This window comes from Empidonax traillii, unplaced genomic scaffold, assembly GCF_003031625.1.
Source record: "Empidonax traillii isolate 1590-97213 ecotype Southwest subspecies unplaced genomic scaffold, ASM303162v1 scaffold187:size1931383, whole genome shotgun sequence".
In the NCBI taxonomy this organism is placed as follows: domain Eukaryota; kingdom Metazoa; phylum Chordata; class Aves; order Passeriformes; family Tyrannidae; genus Empidonax; species Empidonax traillii.
In genome coordinates this window covers 1,159,288-1,178,023 of record NW_020955380.1, presented here as the reverse complement: position 1 = coordinate 1,178,023, position 18,736 = coordinate 1,159,288, and the positions used below count along the sequence as shown (strand labels likewise).

Here is an 18,736-nt window from a genome sequence, read left to right as displayed (position 1 = left end):
TCTTGTCCCAAGATTGTATTATCTGCTTTTACACCTTTTTTTTTTTTTTCCACTGAGCATTCAGTAACCTGCAGTTAACCACTGAGTTTGTTTCTGTGATGTTTTCCAGCCACCATAGATGTAAAGAGGAATATCTTTGACTTGTGCACAGACAGCAAGGACTGCTATCTGGCTGTCATTGAGGTAAAGCAGCTAAGAATAAACTCTGGCCTCTGTAGCTGTATTTTCAGTGCAGTGCTTGTTTGTTTTTTTTTTGGAGTTCCTGCTGTTAAATTCATGTCCTAAGCAGTGGTGGTGGTTTAATGATGATAAAGATGCTGTTACTGTTTTGTTTTCCACCCACTGCAGTCCTGTTTTGCTGCCTCTCATTCCTAAACTTCTAAACACATTTGCTTCTCTTCTTCAAACTCTTCCCACTTTATAACATGCAGAGGTTTTCTTTCTCGGGAGCATAGAGAGAAATGCATTTTTCCTATGTATAGCAGTAGTTTCCTATTATTGCAAATTGAAAAGTGCACTGTACCAAATAACTGGGAAATGCAGTCTTTGTGGGGCTTCCCATGGAACTTTTCTGTGAATCACTCTTATTGTTCTTTTTACATTTGTCTTCCTAGCAACATCCCACAAGCTAAGGCTTGAAGGAAAGATTACTGAGTGAAACTTCTGCCTTGTTAGGGATCCAGTTCTTTGCCCAGTAATATGTTGTCAGGACCCAGTTTCTTGACACCTGACTATACACATGTAGTGACTAATCTAACATCCTGTCGACTTCAGACTCTGAACCACTGATCCTTACAGACCAAAAAACGTTGAGTCAAGGACCTGTAGCAGGACAAACTTCACGTTTAACTACTGAAGTTGGAAATGGCAACGTTGTCAGACCAAGAAAACTTTCTTTTATGGAGTCATTGGAAATGCTATTTCAGGGAATGTGGTTGCTGGGGTGTCACTGCTGTCTTCTGGAACTCTCTCTATATGACAGCTTGTAGCATCCTTTCAGTGCATGTGGTTCCTTGAGACCAAAAAGACTCGGTTTTAGTGCTAATTGTGCCGCTGCTGGTAAATGGGAGAGAGGGATTTTGGTGATGTGATTGAGATCAGATGCAGCATTGAACATGAAAGCTGAGCTTAATTCCTGGGGCTAACTGCTGTGTGGGCATCTCCCCTTCAGAACCAGGGCAGCATGGATGCCATGAACATGGACACGGTTTGCAGGCTGTATGAAGTGGGCCGGCAGCGCCTGGCAGAAGATGAAGAGGATGAAGAGGAAGATCAGGTGAGAAGCACAGCACTAACCTGGGTGTGCAAGGGTAGCTGTTAGGCCTTGACAACTGTTCATTTATTACCCAGAAAGTGCAGAGGCCTCCTTTGGTCTCGCTTAATGTGAAGTAGATCACTTTACTGCCAGTGTAAACTCAGGCTGTCTACACAGAGCCTGTGTGAACAGTAACTTTGTGCACGGTAAACTAACACAATCATTATAGTTTATTGATTAATTTGCTTGATATTTCGATCTTGGTCAGCAGCTCTGCTGTTTGTTCTGCCCTTTTTTTTTTTTTTTTTTTATATTTTGACACCCAGCAGAGACAGTAGTGCTTGAGGTTTTCCTTTCTTCAGTTCTAAGTCTCGTATTTGGGCATAACTTGTCACTGGTTTCTGAATGAGATGTAACTTGTGGCTAATGCAGTGAAACTGCACGGTACTTGTACACAGCAAAATATTTTAAGAATTTTCAAGAGGGCTGCAGGTTTGCACTGGGATGTGTTGGTTTTCCTTCTCTTTGATCTCTGGCAACTTGACAAAAGAGCTAAGAACTGCAGTAAGTGCCCCTCGGGTACAGCTGGTAGTATAAACACAGTAGCACAGAGTGCTTACTATAGTACAGTAAGAATTAAAATTTGTAGTTTTTTGGGTGTCAGGTGTTTTGTGGGTTTTCTTTTGAAAGGCAAAGACCTTATGCTTCTATTCCCTAAAGATTTTAAGTGCATTATCCTTTGCTCCATGCTGTGTGCATTCTAGTAAATGATACATTTGTATCTTCTGTGAGAAAAGCTGACTTCACCTTTTTCCAAAGAATGCCAGAAGGTAATACTTTTTTTTTCCCAGACTCTGTGGGAAGCTGGATTTCTGATACCCTTTCTGTGTCTGGATCTTCCTGTTGCTAGGTTGAAACTTGTACTTGCTAGTTCAGAAGACTGCAGGTCCCAGGAAAGAGTAATTTTCTCTGCAGTTAGTTGTTGTTATTACAATTTCACTCTAATTCTGAAGATAAAGCAGCAGTTCTGGTTTGGGTGTGCAGTTTGTGTCCTGGCCTCTCAGTGTGCTACAAGGTTGAATTTGAAGTCTTGGCATTCTTTTGAAACTGTTGGTCGTTGTTTCTATCCCTAGATTGGATGGATTAAAAGAGTGGAATTTCTTGGGAAGAATAGAATTTCTTGGGAAGTAATGAAAAGGGATGAGAGATTACTGTTCCTTCCATCCTTTCTACTTCCTCGCCATCCAGTGCTTGCCTCAGGCAATCGTTTCAATTTTTGTCTCTGCTTCCACATTTTTGTCCACTTTCTGTATATTTTTGTAAGCTATTTCATATTTTCTTTATAAAATTAAAAAAAGAATAGTAGCAGAAATGGGTTTTGCATTGTGCAATGATTAACCAGCACTGTTTTGCAAAATCACTGCCAAGTGTTGACTCAGGGGGAGATCTGTGTTTGTGTAAGGCAGTCAATGGTTCCAGGCTGTAACACCGGGTACCCAGCAGAGATAAGGGGTCTGTCACCCATCAGGTGTGACTGGGGACACTTCCTGTCTTACAAATAGGGGTGGCCCCAGGCAGAATTTAAGTGTGCTGAAAGGTTTTCTGTGAAGTTGATGGAGTGTTCAAACAAAGCTGCTCCAGGATCGATTTGCAGGCTAAGAGTGACTAATTGATCTTGCGTAATTGCTGGGGTTTATGGTCTCTATTTCTGGGATCTGTAGATGTTTCCTAGATAGTAACTTTTAGGGATGGTTGCCCTCAGGTTTCTTTGAAAAGAGATTTGGTGTTAATATAAACACTTATAAACCCAAACTCAATGCAATCTGTGTATATTTAGCAGAACATAAACTGATGTTTTGCTCTCTGTCCTGTAGCTGTTCCATGCTGTTCCTCCAGGTTTGTTCTACCCTTAGGCTTACAAAATAGAGCTTTTGTCTCCATAGGGACATCCAGCATTGAGCTAGAATGAGGAGAGGTTTTCCAGAGGAAACATGGAATCCCTCTGGCACACTTGTCTGTTGGGACCAACGAAAGTAATTTGTTTCCTAATGAAAGGATTTTTCTGTGTGTATATAAGACCACACATATGTAGGTGTTCACTACTTGCCTAGTTAGTGTCTGTGATTTAGAGTTTGAAAAATTGGTTATAACCTTTGAAGCTTTTTGGGACTTTTCACGGGGATTCTAAAACCACTTCTGACTGAAAGAAGATGCCTTCTGATCTTTCTCTTGAAAATGATGTGGGGGGAAATCCATATGAATCAACATGAATGTGGTATCTTTTTGGTCAAGGTTTTTAGAGCAGATGCTAATCTGTTTGATCCCTGTGCATTCACACCTTGACTTGGTGTATATTTGTATTTTTCTATCTGACCTACTGGGGTCCATGAAAACCTTTTTTTGTCTGTACAGAAGGTAGTGAGTACTCAGATAGAAGGATGTCTGATGGGCAAACCTAGCTCAGAATTCATGTATCCAGAATAAAATCGCTTTAAAAATTGTGCTAGACAAGTTAAGAGCTGTGGAGAAAAATATCTGCCTGGCATGGTTTTTTTACTTAAAATTGTAATGCCTCATGATGTCAGTTCTGACAAATGTCAGCTGATAGCTCTGTGACAGGTTTTGAAAAGCAAGAGACTTGAGCGTCCTTAAAATGAACCTAGTGGAGATATTTGGTCTACAGATATCTTTCAATTCCTTCTGTAATTTAAGAAACAAAACTCTGTTACTTCTCCTTTCTCAAGCCAAATCTTGGAAGATCAACTGATCTGCTCCATAACTTGCCCTCAGATGAAATGCTCGGGCTGACCCAGCTGGTTTGTGTGTGGTGCTGCTGCAGTAAATGTTTGTGGAGAACCAGCACCACTGTGGTTGGGTTCTTCCCTGCTGTTGTACTACCCTTTCCTGGGAGGTGTCAGGAAAGCTGCCTTTCCCTGGGTATGGCCAGCAATCCAGAGCTGTTGAACAGAACAAATGCTAAAGGACATCGATATTCTGTGGTCTGTACTTATTGTGGTAACTGAGGGGAAGTGAAGATGTCTTGTGCTTAGCAAGAGTCCATCTGCAAGCTCTTTTTTTGGATGTTTTACTCCCTTGAACTTCCATGAGTTTTGTGAATTGTCTTGGTGCTGGGTCCATCAGCAACTGGCAGTCTCACTCACAAGTATTTGCAAAACTATCTTCAGTCTATGTGGAAATATGTAAGGGTTTCTTATTTTTCAGTCTGGCAGAAAATTGTTCTTCTTCCTGTATTTGCCACTGTTTTGATACACTCCTTCAGAGTTAGACTTAGCAAAAACCAGGTGTGTGTCTGAGCTACTGGTACAGATCCTAGACCATCTTTTGGTTGTTAGCTTGCTCTGTTCTTACCTATTTTTCTTTCTTGGCTGACTAGGATCCCCTGTTTCACTTGGTAATCTACTGTCTTCTGCAGTGAGGCAGTCCAGGGATTTCAGAGGAAATGTCAGGTGCCACAGGCTAGAAAAAGAGACCAGAAATATGAAGTGGTCAGAAAAGCTAAACCCAGTGGACCTGGCTGAACACAAAGTAGACTTAAAACTGAGCTCTGGATAACGTGATCTTCTGAGTGGGTTTGGGGATTTTCAGTCTGTGCATTTTTACTTCCCTGTTTTCGTTTTGCTTTCCATGTTAGTGGTTTAAGCCCTGTTTTTTCTCTCTGTGGTACATGTGGGTGATACATCTGTGAGGCTCAGGTAGCATTCTCAGTTATTGTCATGCTCAGGGAGATTTATGGCTTCAGCAGCAGATTGCTTCACCTAGCTGTCCCTGTCCTATAAAGTGTGTTCTACTTCTTTTGCCAGAGCTGAAGAACTGTTAATTATCCTGCAGTGCTTCTGGGCTATCCAAGTGGTGATGGTAGGTGTGTAATTTGTCTTTTTGCATTGGTTTAGAAAATTCTAGGTGATGGGAAATGAAAGCTTTGGAGACAAGGCAATAAAGACTTGAAAGACAATCACTATTCTAACATATGGTTTAGCCAGGATGGGGAATGTTTTCCTCAGCTTTCTATGATGTCTTTGTGATCCCAGTTTCTACTCTTTTTTTTTTTTTTTTTAAATAAGATTCCCCCTCTATCTGCCTGCAACAGCAATTCAACTGTACTTTTATTGCTGCTGTTTTATATGGTTGGTTTAGTTTTTTTCATATGGATATTGATTAGCTGGGGGAAAGACCCCCGCAAACCTTAATCCATGTTGGCACAAGTATTTGGGACCCATCAGACCAGGGTGGTGCTTTGCCACTACAAACTGACTCAAATGATTTATGTCATCAGGGACCCTTAATTAAGAGTCCATTTCAGGAGCTGTTCCTGTAACACTGAAAGATGTGGTTTGATTTGAGATCTTGCTCAAGATAAAGTGGTTTACAGAGCAATAGCTGGGAACTATTTTCAGACAAATGTCTCAAGTGATAATAAATATGTGTTCATTGCACACCTTAATAGGAATCTTTGAGTTTAGTTGCAGCCCAAGTAAAGAGTGGTTTTTATCAAAGACCTCTTTACAGAACAGATACATCTTTTGAACAGGCATCCTCCAAAACACATTTTAAAAGGAAAATTATTTCTCAGTACCTGTACTTCTTGCCACATTTTTTAGAGAGTAGCAAATAGTTGTGGCTGCTATCCTGCTGTTTCAAAATATATTTTCAGTAGCTTTCAGTGCAAACAGAGGAAATTCTTTGAGAAGTACTGGGAGTTTTCAGAAGGGTAGCCTTAGTATTATGGAGTAAAACAACTTCAGCAGAGATAAAAGCATATTCTGTCTGTTCAGTGACAGAAATCAAAGGTGTCCTTCCTCTCACCTAACCCATCTTTCTAGAATTCCCAGAATAACTGGGATCCAAGAAAATAAAAGCTGCCTCAGCTGTGATGAGAAATGCCAGTCAGAAGCTTGAAAAAATAAAGGAACAAATTCTTGCCCACAGAGAGAGAGTTCATTTACCTGACAAATTTTGAAATTCCTTTATGCACTGTTGTTCTTTGTCATGGAATTAAAGGAATGAGCTTATTTTTGTGAGTGAGAGCGTGAGATCAGTGAGAGGAAAGAAGAGAAGCAAATTGAGAAATTGTTCCTAGTTCTGTACCCCGTGTATTATCTCTGAGCCCTACAGCACAGAGAATCAACAGTCACATTAGAACGCATTTATCTCAAGTGAAAGGATGGCTTGCACGTGCCTCAGAGAGAACAGTGGCTGGAGTCAGATTGATCATCAGCAGGTAAAATGGAAACATTCCATAGGCAAAGCCAGAGTTTGATCCCGAGAGTCCCAGCTGAACCTCCCGATTCATCAGAGGCCCGTTCCCTTTAAAGCTCTTGTTTGTCTGTGTTGTGGATGCTTTTTCATTCATCACAGGTAAGTTTAGACAAGGTAAACCTACTTACATAGACTAAGAGATTAACTGCTTTTTATTTCTCCACTCCATGTTTTGCCTCTGTGACACACTGTGTGCTGTTTCCTGTGTTAAATCTGCACATTCCTACACCTGCATAGAAGCCCATGGTAAGAAGATTCCCTGCTTGTTACATGTAGTAACTCCTGCACATTCCCAGGCTTCTACACTTTTAGCTCTGTGACCTCATTAATGGCTACAAAGAAGTAGAAATTCTAACACGAAAGTAGCAAAGAAAGTAAAAGCAGGTGCAGCCCTGTAGTGTGAGGGAGATGAAATGAATACTTAGAAGGAATTTAATGGTGCATAATAGGAGATGGGTTTGGTGGCTGAGGGAAGGATAGACACCAGGTATTCTGGGATGTGAAATTCCTTACATGCCTGACCAGGGAGTCTGTTGGCCGTATTTAAGATTTTTCTACTGCTCCTTGTCCAGGGAGTGTTAAGAAGAGGTTGGGGGAGGAATTGGGTAGAAACTTCTAAGTGACTGAAAACCAGACATGGTCACTCCTGAGAATTGCATGGCAAAGGCTCAGAAAGTACCAACGTGCCCCACAGTTGCTTTGGGAGCAGAGAGAGCAGCTGCCAGGGAGATATGACAAGAGGACTGTCAGTGGAGAAAGATAAATTGCTAAAACACTTATTCCTCTGGAGTGAAACATTCTTCAAGGAACTTGTATTTGAACAAAAATCATATGTTGTTTTTTATGAAAGCAAAGCCCCTTCCCAGGGTGGAAATAGGAAGTAACTAAAATAATACTGATAATCTGGAGGGGATCAGACTACTGAAAATGAGCTTGCTTTGCTGTAGGAGAAACTTGGGAAAGGAGGGTGAAAGAGGTGGAGAAGTAAACAAATAAATTGACCAAACTAATGAGATTATGGGAAACATGAATTTCTTTAATAAGAAAACAAACTTAGATGAAATAAGCATCTTAGAGAAGCAGATACCTTCCAGCAGATGATTAGACCTGGCTACAAATATCCAGAAGTGAACTAAATATGAGCTGAAGTATTTAAAATGGTGGGAAAAGCTTCACTGACATTGGATTAAGTGTTTTGAAGGTAGAGAAAAGGCAGCCTTGTAGAGGAAAATAAGAATAGTTAGAGCAGTACCATATGGCTTGATTCCAACTGAGAGGTGCAAGAGAGTGTTTCAGGTGAAGGGACTGTTGCTGGAAAGCAGCTGCAGGTGAGAGGTGTTGACTTGGAGGTGAGCAGTTCACAGGAACAGGGCAGAGAACTGTTGATGCAGTGCTTTGCTTTGCACTGTGAATCAGCTCCTGGTAGAGGAAGAAAAAGTGAATGAGGTGTGAGACGAAGCTTTTTGTAACAGCTGGAGCCACATCAAATAAGCAACAAAACAGTGACCTGTAAATCTCAAAACTGAATAAAAATTTCCAACCCGAATATCAACAGTCCAAAAAGACCTGTGGGATCTTGTCTTGGCAGTTAAAGGCCAGCCTGGTATAAATTTGAGAGATTATGTAATCTGCAGTGGAGAAGTCTGAAATTCTGTTCACGTGGTCATAGCTTTTTTTTTTTTGATTCAAGAAAGGAAAAAAAAAACTCCTTAAAAAGTCTCAAGAGTGCTTAAAAGCAGGCTGGTCTATTTTTAAATACTGCAGCTCTGCAGTGCTGTAAGTCAGACTTCCTGGAAGCACTTTGTACATACACTAATTTAGTGTTTGAATACATTACAGAAATATGTTAAGATCAAAAAGTTAAAAGTTCTGCCTAGGTAACGTGTTTTGCATCAGTTTGAAGAAGTGAAATACTGGGGGTTTTCTGAGCCTTTGAATAATTTTTGAGAGCTGAACCCCAGGGGATACGTTAAGTATCAATAATCTGTACTACCTAAAAAGACAAATTTTGTGGATTTTGTATGTGCAAAATGATTGGGTAAAGGGGGACAGTAAGAAAGTCTGTGATGATGATGGTGATGATGAAAGCTGATGAAGGCTGTGCAAACGAGCATCAAAGAACAATATGGCAGAAAACAACGCTTGAACAAGTGCAAAAGGTATTTACTGAGCTCTGAAAGGGCTCTAAAAACTGGCAATATGAAGAATTAGGTCAAGCAATTTTTTGTTCCAGTGCAGCCACCCCAGTATTTGCCATTCCTTTAGGGGATGTTGTCAATAGTTTTTTCCTTTGTGGTTAAAATGATAAATTAACTGAACCAAAGCTACTCTACTTTCTGAATCTTTGTGTAAGATTGCAAACTGGCAGTAAAGTTACCGGTAATTTGCTTTGAGATGATCTTGAAATAATCCTCTGCTATGTAATCAACTTCTCTGTAATTTTATGTCCAGCTTTTGTTGTACTAATACAACCCTGTAAATCTTCCTGTATGCAGGCATGACAGAAAGGTGATGGGAATCACTTTTACTCTCTTAATCATCCTCAAAGCAGTTCCAGGGTCATAGACTGTGTGTTGATGCTGCTTATATGTTACTGTGTTTATGAATTAGTGAATTTGGGTGAGTTAGTGAGTGTTGAGAGATTTATCTTAAGATGCAAACTTAAATTGTTGTTCTGCTTTGCAGTCTGATTCTGGAACTGATAGTTCCTGCATCCTTTATGCTTGTCTGAAGTATATAACTGATGATACTATACTTTACTAACTTATATTCTTAGGACCTTTTGAGTTAAACTGACACAAACCCTTACTACAGATGGTCTTTTTCAGCCTAAACTAATCTTTAATAGTTGAGTTAAACAATTTCTGAGTTACACTGGGGCCTGTCCCTGTGTGGACATCCTGTCCTGTGGGTAGCTATTCCACACTAAAATTGCAGCCTCCTTCTTTGCTATTCCCTTACAATTAGAACTGGGCTGTGGTTTATTCTCGTTTGCTTTAAATTGTCGCCTTTGTCTTTGTTCATTACCGTTTTTTTGCCTGACCTTTTTGCTTTAGCTGGGGTGAAATACTCTGTAAGTGTTTCTGCAGGGACTGGGGCCAGGAAGCCATTTTGGGTAAGAAATAGGGTGGGTGTTTCCAAGATGTAAATTCCTTTTTGGTAACTGTGACATTGTTTTTGATGAGCAGGGAGAGTTGGCCATCCAGGTATGTTGATAGCACTGTGTCACCTGCACTGGTGACACTGTGTGCTGGACATGGAGAGGAGTAACACTGGTGCAGTGTTGGGAAGATAACACAGAAACCCCCTAGTAATCACATCCATTAATTAATAAAATTAATACATATCTCTGTCATATTACAAATTTGAATCTCATTAGGGGTCAATGAGTACTCTACTTAAAATTACTCTACTCTTGACATATATGAAAGTAAAACTCTTTAAATTAATCCAAAGTGTAAGTATCTACAGCTAATTAATGTACCTGAATCCCAGTGTAACTAAAATGGAGAGCAATGTGACATCCTTAATTCAGAAGCTTGAACTCCATCACATCCCTCTGAGTGTTGCCTGCTCTATTTAAAAGGCACCATTAGGGTTTTTTTCTTTTTTTTTTTTTCCCTCCATCATAGCCTCAGGTTGAGATTGTTTGTAATCTTCCGTGAATTCCATGGGAAGACAGGGGTTTGGTGTGGCTGCACTGCAGTCGTGGTGCACCATGAACACTCCGTGAACAGTTCACATTCTGATCCAAGCAAATTTTCAGCCCAAATAGAAGAAGATCTTTAGGCATCAAAAGGAGTTAGTGATGGCTGAAGCGATTTAAGTTCTCTGGAGTGTGCTGGTCCTCATTTACTCCAGTGAGGAAGATGAGCACAGGTGCCTGGATGTTTTGCATAGATGTGCATGCTGGTTCTGTTTTCCAGCAGTACCTGTGTCATTGCCCAGAGCTCTCAGGAATGACTTGATGAGTAGATAGGAACTTGCTCTTGCAGGTTTTTCCTACAGAAACAGGTATGGTTTGGAATAACTGTTCTGCCTGTCTTCCCTAGTGACATGGCAGAAGGATTCTTTTCACTGCTCTCCCTCAGAGTGCTTGTTTGAGTCCCTGTGGAGGGGGTGCCACTTTCTATCCGTGGATGGATCCCTAACACGAGGCAGTTGTGGTGGTGTCTGACGAGGATTCATCCTGGATCCGCACTAACAGATCGGATATCACTTCCATGGGATGGTTTTGACTGCACCTGGTAACTCCCTCACACCTTTCCGAGCTGCACGTCCCACGGATTGGGTTTGGGTGCGGAAATTCTGGAGCTTTCTCAGGAGAGCTCTCCCTGTGTGTGTGCAAGCCGTGCATTCCAGCTGGGAATGCTGTGCTGTGCCTGCAGAGGGTTGTGCTCGGGGGTGGCTCAGAGGCTGAGGCCCAATTTATTTGCCTGTTCCTTGGCAGAAGCATCACAGTGTCCAAGTTCCCGTCTGGGTTCCTTGAAATATGAGGTGCAGGTTTCTCAGGGATGAAGATGCTCCTGCTGAACCCTGTTATGTGTCACTCCTCAGCTCCCCAAGGACATCCCTGTGTGTCACACAGTCACATGCACACCTGACTCCTTCTGGTGTGGTTGCTTTACCAAGGACAGGTATAATTTTGATCTCATCTTACTGTTCTTAGGTGGTTTTTAATGAGTGTGGCCGATTCTAATCACCTACTTCAGATTCAGTAATTTAAACTGTAAAAGTGGAAACATCTCAGTTCTTCTGGCGCTGTTTGTATTTTCACAAAGCCTTTTTTTTCCTCACTGGTTGGTATAATCCTTCAAAGTTAATTTGCAGCAAAATACACAACCTTTCTGTATAATTTGGCTCTTATCCTTGTCAACCAGAAGGAATTTTTACCTTAATACAACTATATTTCATTTCATCCTGTATTTGAAGGATATTGCTATATATGCCTTGCCTTAAGCTTGAATGAAAATGTTGATGAAACAGTATTTCAGTTTCTAAAATAAATACATTACATGTGAAACATAATCAAATTCAGTAGTTTTGACATTTTAAGTCCTTGTGGGCTAGATATATTTAGGAAAAAGATGCTTTCAGAAATTCCACAGATGTGGAAACATAGAGGGTACCTAACTCATTTCAGAATCCTTTAGGTTTTACCTACATGGACTCTGAATCTTGTAGACAGCATTCTTTTTTCCTAACATCTGCAGGTGTGTCTCTAGCTCCAGATACAGAGAAATTTAGCTTAATTTTTCCAAGCTTTTTGAATAAACTGATATCTCCTTTCTGCTTCAAAGTTGTTTAGAGACTGAAAAAGGAAAATAAACTCTCCTGCCTTTGTCAGTTTTTAATCAGTTTTTCAATTCTGAATAGAGTGATAAGCTTTAAGACATCGGTCTTTCTGCAGATACTGCATAAAACAGTAATAATTAAAAATTTTTGAGGCCAAAGCTTTTATACTCAATTTAGTATATTGTATGGAAAATTATACCCAGTATGACACTGCAGTTTAAAACTGTGAAATCCCTGTAAGGTATTTCCTCTCCCAATGTGTTGTATACAATTCAAAAAGCAATGTCTGTTTGTTTGAAGACCCATTGACTCAAAGTAAAGTTTATAATTGGCTAGAATAAGCACAGGCTTTCATACAGCTTGGCTTTAATTTTATACTTAATACAAGCTCCTTCATAAAGAAAACTGTGTATAGCAAACCAATGCTTTTATACTGTAATCTCCATTTAATAACACGGCACTTCTGGTCAGCAGAGGAGACTTGGCTGCCTCGTCCAAGTGAAGAAACAATACAGTTTGGTCAGGCTTCCTGGCATTCCTTGTTTCTCTTGCCTGTGACAGATGTTGGATTTGTGTGGGTGTGGTGGGCTTTTTATAGCACTGACTGAAGAGAAAGTAGGTTGGGGAGATGACAGTAAAGGACTTTCCTCTGTCCTTTTAGATCTGAAAATGCAGCAGTCTAAATAGCACAGTGGGAATGCGGTGAGCTTGAGGACCAAACAAACCCTTGAAGTGGGTTGTCAGATATCTATCTTAATTGCTTCCTAATTTTGCAAAATGTGTTCCCTCCCGAAGCAAAGGGGCAATTAAGGCTGAATGAGTTGAGAGCTGCCTCCCTGCCACATGAGAGCACTCTGTTAGAGGAACAGGCTGTGGCTCGGAGATGAGCAGGTGTATTGAACCCTTTTAGTCCTGGAGACCTCCTGGAGCTTGGCTTGTGCTGGCAAGTTGTCTGGAAGAAGGGTAGGACTGTAACAGCTCCTTCCCATTCCATCTTCTGTGCTGCTCACAGATTTCTGGATTTCAGCTGTGCAATGAGGAATTCAGTTGCTTTACTGAATGCAAATTCTTATGGTTTGATAGAGAAAGATCTTCATCCACAGGTAAATACCAAAGTTGAGATCTCTGAGCTGCTTTAAACAGTTCTGCCATCCAAAGCTGCTTCAGGGATTGGTTTAGGCTGATGGTATCCTTCCCTCCATTTTACATCTCGTCCAAATGGGAATGGCAGGGACAGAACGTGCATGGTGTTTGATGACAAGCAGAGGTTTTGGTCCAGCTGAAACTAAAGCAGTTTGCAGAAGACTAGCCAGAAAGCTGTGTATTAACAGGTCTTACTGCATGTCCTTCTCAAGAGTGCCTTGTGATGACACGTGTTGGTGGCCAGTACTGGAGTGGAGCTTGAGCCGAGGGTACCTGTGTTGCACCAGCACTTTGCAGACAGGACTTCGCAGGCTTGGAAATGATCTGACATGTGATGTTCTGTAGCTGTGGAGAGAGAGAGAGTGCTTGGATGGGTGATGGGAGAGTGTTCATAATGTGGGATGTCTGCATATGGGGAGAAGTGAAAACTATAGTATGTTTTCTTCAATTATTCTTATTCCATTTTACATTTGTCTTAATGTCTGCAATGGACTATGTTTGCTGTTTTTATAGGAGGAAGAGGAGCAAGAGGAAGAAGATGATGATGAAGATGATGATGACACAGATGACCTTGATGAATTAGATACAGATCAGCTGCTGGAGGCTGAGCTGGAGGAGGATGAGAACAATGAGAATGCTGGTGAGGATGGAGAAAATGACTTTTCTCCCTCCGATGATGAGGAGATTGCCAACCTCCTGGAAGAGGGAGATGAGGGTGAAGACGAGGATTCTGATGCTGATGAGGAAGTCGAGCTGATTCTTGGAGATAGTAAGTGTGTGCCCAGCTTGGCGAGCTTATCCTCTGCTTAAGGTCCTGACAAATATGCCATAAATCTGCCCTGAAGTGACTTAGCCGAGGCACAGATCATCATCCTTGTTCACCTGTGGTCTCCCTAGGTAATCTGGTAAAAACAGCTCTTGCATGAGAGAACAGCTGTGTGTTCTGGAAAAGGAGGTATTTCCTTTCTTCAGATGCTCCCAGGTGTGTGTGTGTGTGAGAACCTGGCAGGCCTCATGTGAGAACCAGGCAGAAACTCCATGTGAAGAAGCCTTGTCTGATTGCTTGCCTGTCCTGCCCTTCAAGGGGACACAGGTTTAACTGTTACCTCACCTGTCCTCTGCCTCATTTGTACCTGTAAGGACAAGAAACATTTTTGGTCCTTGGTGCTGTTCTTGCTCTCTTCTAATGGCTTAAAGTGCAAAGCCAACATGGCATTTCTGACCTCACTTCCTTTATCAGACTGTTCTGAAGCTAACGTAACTTTTGGGATACAATTCAAATTGTTCACTTTTTTTGGCACTCCACAAATGCAGTGGTTTAGAAAGTTAAAGTGTGTATGTGTGTGTGTGTGTGTGTGTGTGTGTGTGTGAGCAACTTGGAACATGCCGAACAGGAGTGGGACAATAGGCATGGCACAGCAGGGAGGGCAGGGCATGGCAGTTCGTGCAGGCAGAGCAGCAGGAAGGGTTCATTTCTGACCATCCAGGAGTATCCAAGAGAGGCAGCAGAGTCAGGAGCTGGTAAGAAAGGGCAAAGAGATCCTTTCAGCCCAGTCTTATTAGCATATTAGTGTAAACTCCCTCAGTTGTGGTGTTGAAATGCTGTAAAGCTCAATCTCTTGGAGCTGTGGGAGTCTCTTGTCAGCCCTGTCAGAGGCTTCCAGACAGACAGACCTGCTGATGGCAGATGCAGCTCTCCAGGCCACAGGTTGCCAGGAGTGCCTCTTCCTGAGGCTGGAAGCAAAGTCAAGTGACCTGGGAAGAATACAGAGATGCTGCTTGCCATGGTAGGGAGAGAACTTGTGTGGCCAAAGCTCAACTGGAGTTGAAGCTGCCAGAAATGGGGGGGGAGGCAATAAAAAAAATCTCCTCAAATACATTAATGGCAGTAGTCAGTATAGAAATATAATTGCTCCAGCATGGGGATGGTCTCCTCACAAACAGAGAGAGAGACAAGGCAGAGGTGTTTGTGCTTTCTTTGCCTCTGTCTTCAAAATGGTGATGGATCAAGGGGAGGGTCTCAGTGCCCTTAGCTGGAGAACCAAGACTGAGAATGATCAACTCCCAGTCAACCCTGAAACTGTGCTGGATCTGCTGCTCCAGCTGGATCCCTACAAATATGGGACCTGATGGGATTCATCCCAGAATCCTCAGAGAGCTGCTGATGTCATCACAAAACCTCTGTCTATGATTTTTTTTTTTTTTCAAGTGGTCTTGGGAATCCAGAGAGGTCCCAGCTGACTGGAGGCTGCTGAATGTTGTCCCAGTTTTCAAGAAGGGCAAGGGGGACCCGGGAAACTCCAGGCCTCTCAGTCTCACTTCAGTGCCTGGTAAAGTTATGGAGATTATTCTGGGAGAGATTGAAAACACCTGAATGACAACTCAGTCAGTTGGTCACAGCCAGCACAGATATGAATCCATTAGAGAGTCCCCAAAGGAGGGCAACAAAGATCGTGAAGGGCCTCGAGGGGGAGGAGTGAGGAGCCCTGTGAGGAGCGTCTGAGGGCACTTGGTGTGTTCAGCTGGGGAAGAGACTGAGGGGAGCCCTCACTGCAGTTACAACTTCCTTGGGAGGGGCAGAGGAGGGGCAGGCACTGAGCTCTGCTCTGTGGGGACCAGGGACAGGACAGGACCCCAGGGAACAGCCTGGAACTGTGTCAGGGGAGGTTTCAGTTGGATGTTAGAAATAGGTTCCTCCCCCAGAGGGTGGTTGGGCACTGAACAGGCTCCCCAGGGCAGTGGGCACAGCACCAAGGCTGACAGAGCTCAAGAAGCATTTGGACAGTACTCAGGCACATGGTGTGACTCTTGGGGATGGTCCTGTGCAGGGCAAGGGCTTGGACTCTGATCCTGATGGGTCCCTTCCAGCTCAGCATATTCTGTGATTCTGTGAACATACAGTGGGTGTGTTTCAAAGCAAAGTAAGTCAAAGAACAGTTGAAAGAGGGCAGTGGGAGTGGCTTTGGTTCCTTGTGCTTTAGAAGAGGTTCTGGTTCCTTTCTGCGAGTAGTCCGTGATGAACTTTTAAAGTATGAATGTCTTCCTCCCCTTTTGTCACCACCTTGGGGACATTAGATCTGTTTGTCAAAGCAGCTTATTTATTGTGCAGATCTTGTTCCTGGGCCAGCTGGATGTAATTTTTTGAAATGCACATGGGATGGAAGAAGTGAATGGAATTCTCACCAGCAGCATGGCTGACTCTTGATTCTGATTCCTATTCCTCTATAATCCAAAATGGCAACTTCCAGGCAGGTCTGTGGAAATTAACTTCTAAGCAGTTAACTGCAGTCAGGTTTACCTATAGGCATAGAACTCAAGATTGGAAGGTTGTGTGGTGCACTGGAGAATAGTGAGCTTTCCTCTGGTGTTAAAAAAAAAACCCAGCAAACCCCCAAAACTCCCAACTCTTCCAGCTTCTCTTTTTCCCCATGGTTTCTGGATTGTTGTCTTGCTTGTGCTTTTTTCCCTCCTACTGTGTAAGTGTAGCTGCTGCATCACTGGCTGGTGTTGTCCAGCTACCCTGAGGTGGCTGTGGCTGTTCTGGGAGCACTGATGACCCTCAGCTTAGGCTCAGTCCGAGGGATGGTGAGATAGAGCATCCCTTGCTGATCACAGTAGAAGGGCAGCTGGCTGATCCTCAGGAAGGAGGGTTGGGGGAAAGGGTTTGTGTCCTCTCCGCTTGCCTGTGATTTTTTTTATTTTTCCCTAAGGATAGTGTGTGGGAAGGGATGAACCTTCCCAAGGGTCTTGCTTACCTTGACAGGCATTTTACAGATAATTGAGATGGCTAAGAGGAAGTCTTGGTGTCTTTTTCTTTTCTTTTAACTATTTTTAATACCTAGTTTACTGCTGCATCCAATGAATTCGCATAAGAAAAAGAGCCAACATCACCTCTAAGGTAAGGCAGGAGCCCTCTTGCTGCCAGAGCTCCTACCACTCCCCTCTTGCACAACTGAGGGAGTAGAGAACTTATGTTTTAAGACAAAAAGCGTGTGTATGTGTGTGTGTGACTGCTTCTGGCAAATCCTTTCATGTCTTTATTCTGTACCACAACGAAGAAAACCAGCAAAAGCACAGTTTTCAGGTCACCTTTAATGAGTGCCACATAGTTAAATTCATTACCAAAACATTTGGGTTGCTAGAGGAAGGTTCTGGTTGTGAGTGTATGGGTTGATTCGCCCTCAGACAGGTCCATCTCACTGCATAAAGAATTACCCTGCATTACACAGCAGCCCTGTTTCTCCACATCAGGCTGGTGGAACTGTCCAGCTGTGAGGAGTGGCTGCCACATCTGTGCAGCCCCTGGCATGGAGAGCTGTGCAGTCAGCTCACTGCTGGTGTCCCCCCTGCCTTGTCAGGAGGGAAAACCTGCCAGCTCGTAGGAACTGCTCTGGCTAAGGCTGCTCTCCTTGAGCTTCTCTTTTAAGCAGGGAAGGAAAGCTCTGGTGCAGATTTTCTGGCTGCTGCTGAGTGATTTGGAGCACTAATGGCCCTGAGTGCCTCTGTCAGTGCTGAGGAGCTGTGGCCTGGAGCAGGGGCTGTCCCAGCAGCTGTGCTCTGCCGTAAACCAACCATAACCCACGTGTCTCCTTTCCAGCCGACAGCTCCGACAACTCCGACTTGGAGGACGACATCATCCTGTCTCTGAATGAGTGAGGAGCGGCTGCCGGGCGGGGTGTTGGCAGGAGGAGATGCTCCCTTCCCAACAGAAGACCAGAGACCAAATTGGAAACCAGTTCTGAGCACCCCAGCCCTGCTTTTCCTGGGAAAACCCGAGGAACTCCTGCCGGTCCGCCGTGTTGGTTTGAGTCAGTTTGAGGCTCGGGGCTAAGTCTCAATAAAGAGACCTGGGGTTAGGCCTCATTTCTCTCTGCCTTTTTTTTTTTTTTATTTTTTATTTTAGGCTGAGATGACTCTCCTCTTCAAGGAAACTTCTGAAGATATTTCACAATATATTTTCTTTGTATAAAGTTCTTTCCTAAAGAACAGAAATAGTTTTATAAAAAAAAAAGAAAAAAAAGAAAAAAAAAGGCAAGTGTTCTAGTGAAGAGGGGATGACCTTTGTATTCCTGTAGTACCTTGTTACCATGGGGTAGGTTCAGGGGAGAAAAATTGTTTAAAATTAAATTGAAATTAAAATTTATGCAACTGCCAAGTGAAATAAGAGGATCATGATTTCTAATATTGTTGAGGAGTGAGAATATTTTTATTTTAAATATGATTTTATTTTTAAAAGAAAAGAACTACAGGTGTTATACCTGCTAATGCGCCAGTGTGTTCCAGATGCTTTTGTCCTCCAGGGAAGAGCCCCTGGAGGGTTTGCTAATGGAGATAGTGATACCAGCTGTAGTGGGAGGCTGAAATCCTGGCTGGGCCTAGTCAGAGCCTGGTATTCCTGAAGACACGGAAATCTGGGATTGAAGTTTGGGCCCTTTTTCTCCCCTCTGCCCTTTGTGGTTCAAGTTTTTTAATCTTTTTTTTTTTTTTTTCCCCTTCTTGCCCTCTGTGTGGAAACTGCAAATTGAAGGCCTTTTTCTTTAATGTAAAGTGTATTTATTAAAAAATTAAATACAAATCCTGTGTCTGTTTATGGCTGTGCACTGTAGCCATGCATTCCCCTGCCAGCCATGCAAAGTGGTGCTCCCTGTGCCTGTGGAGCTTGGCTGGAGAGCAGCCAGGTGTAGCTGGTGGCCTGGCTGCAGCCAGGAAGGAAGGGCAGAGTAAACAAGGGCTGCAGGTTCTGTTAGGATGGACATTGCACGCTAC

The 18,736-nt window shown here is 42.8% G+C and overlaps 1 protein-coding gene across 6 annotated transcripts in view; it reads left to right on the top strand.

The window, feature by feature from the left end:
- DCAF1 (DDB1 and CUL4 associated factor 1) overlaps nt 1-18,540 on the top strand; it is a 47,758-nt gene extending 29,218 nt beyond the window's left edge. For 4 of the 6 annotated variants that reach the window (XM_027886418.1, XM_027886420.1, XM_027886421.1 and 1 more), the window contains exons 21-25: nt 110-183; nt 1,172-1,276; nt 6,770-6,778; nt 13,484-13,739; nt 17,568-18,540. In XM_027886418.1, coding sequence (XP_027742219.1) covers nt 110-183; nt 1,172-1,276; nt 6,770-6,778; nt 13,484-13,739; nt 17,568-17,626 — 503 coding nt within the window. In that variant the 3' untranslated portion in view covers nt 17,627-18,540. Of the gene's footprint in view, nt 1-109; nt 184-1,171; nt 1,277-5,076; nt 5,309-6,769; nt 6,779-13,483; nt 13,740-17,567 lie in introns of those variants that run through there. The other 2 variants (XM_027886422.1, XM_027886423.1) reach the window with 2 other exon arrangements.
- Nucleotides 18,541-18,736: the final 196 nt, after the last annotated feature.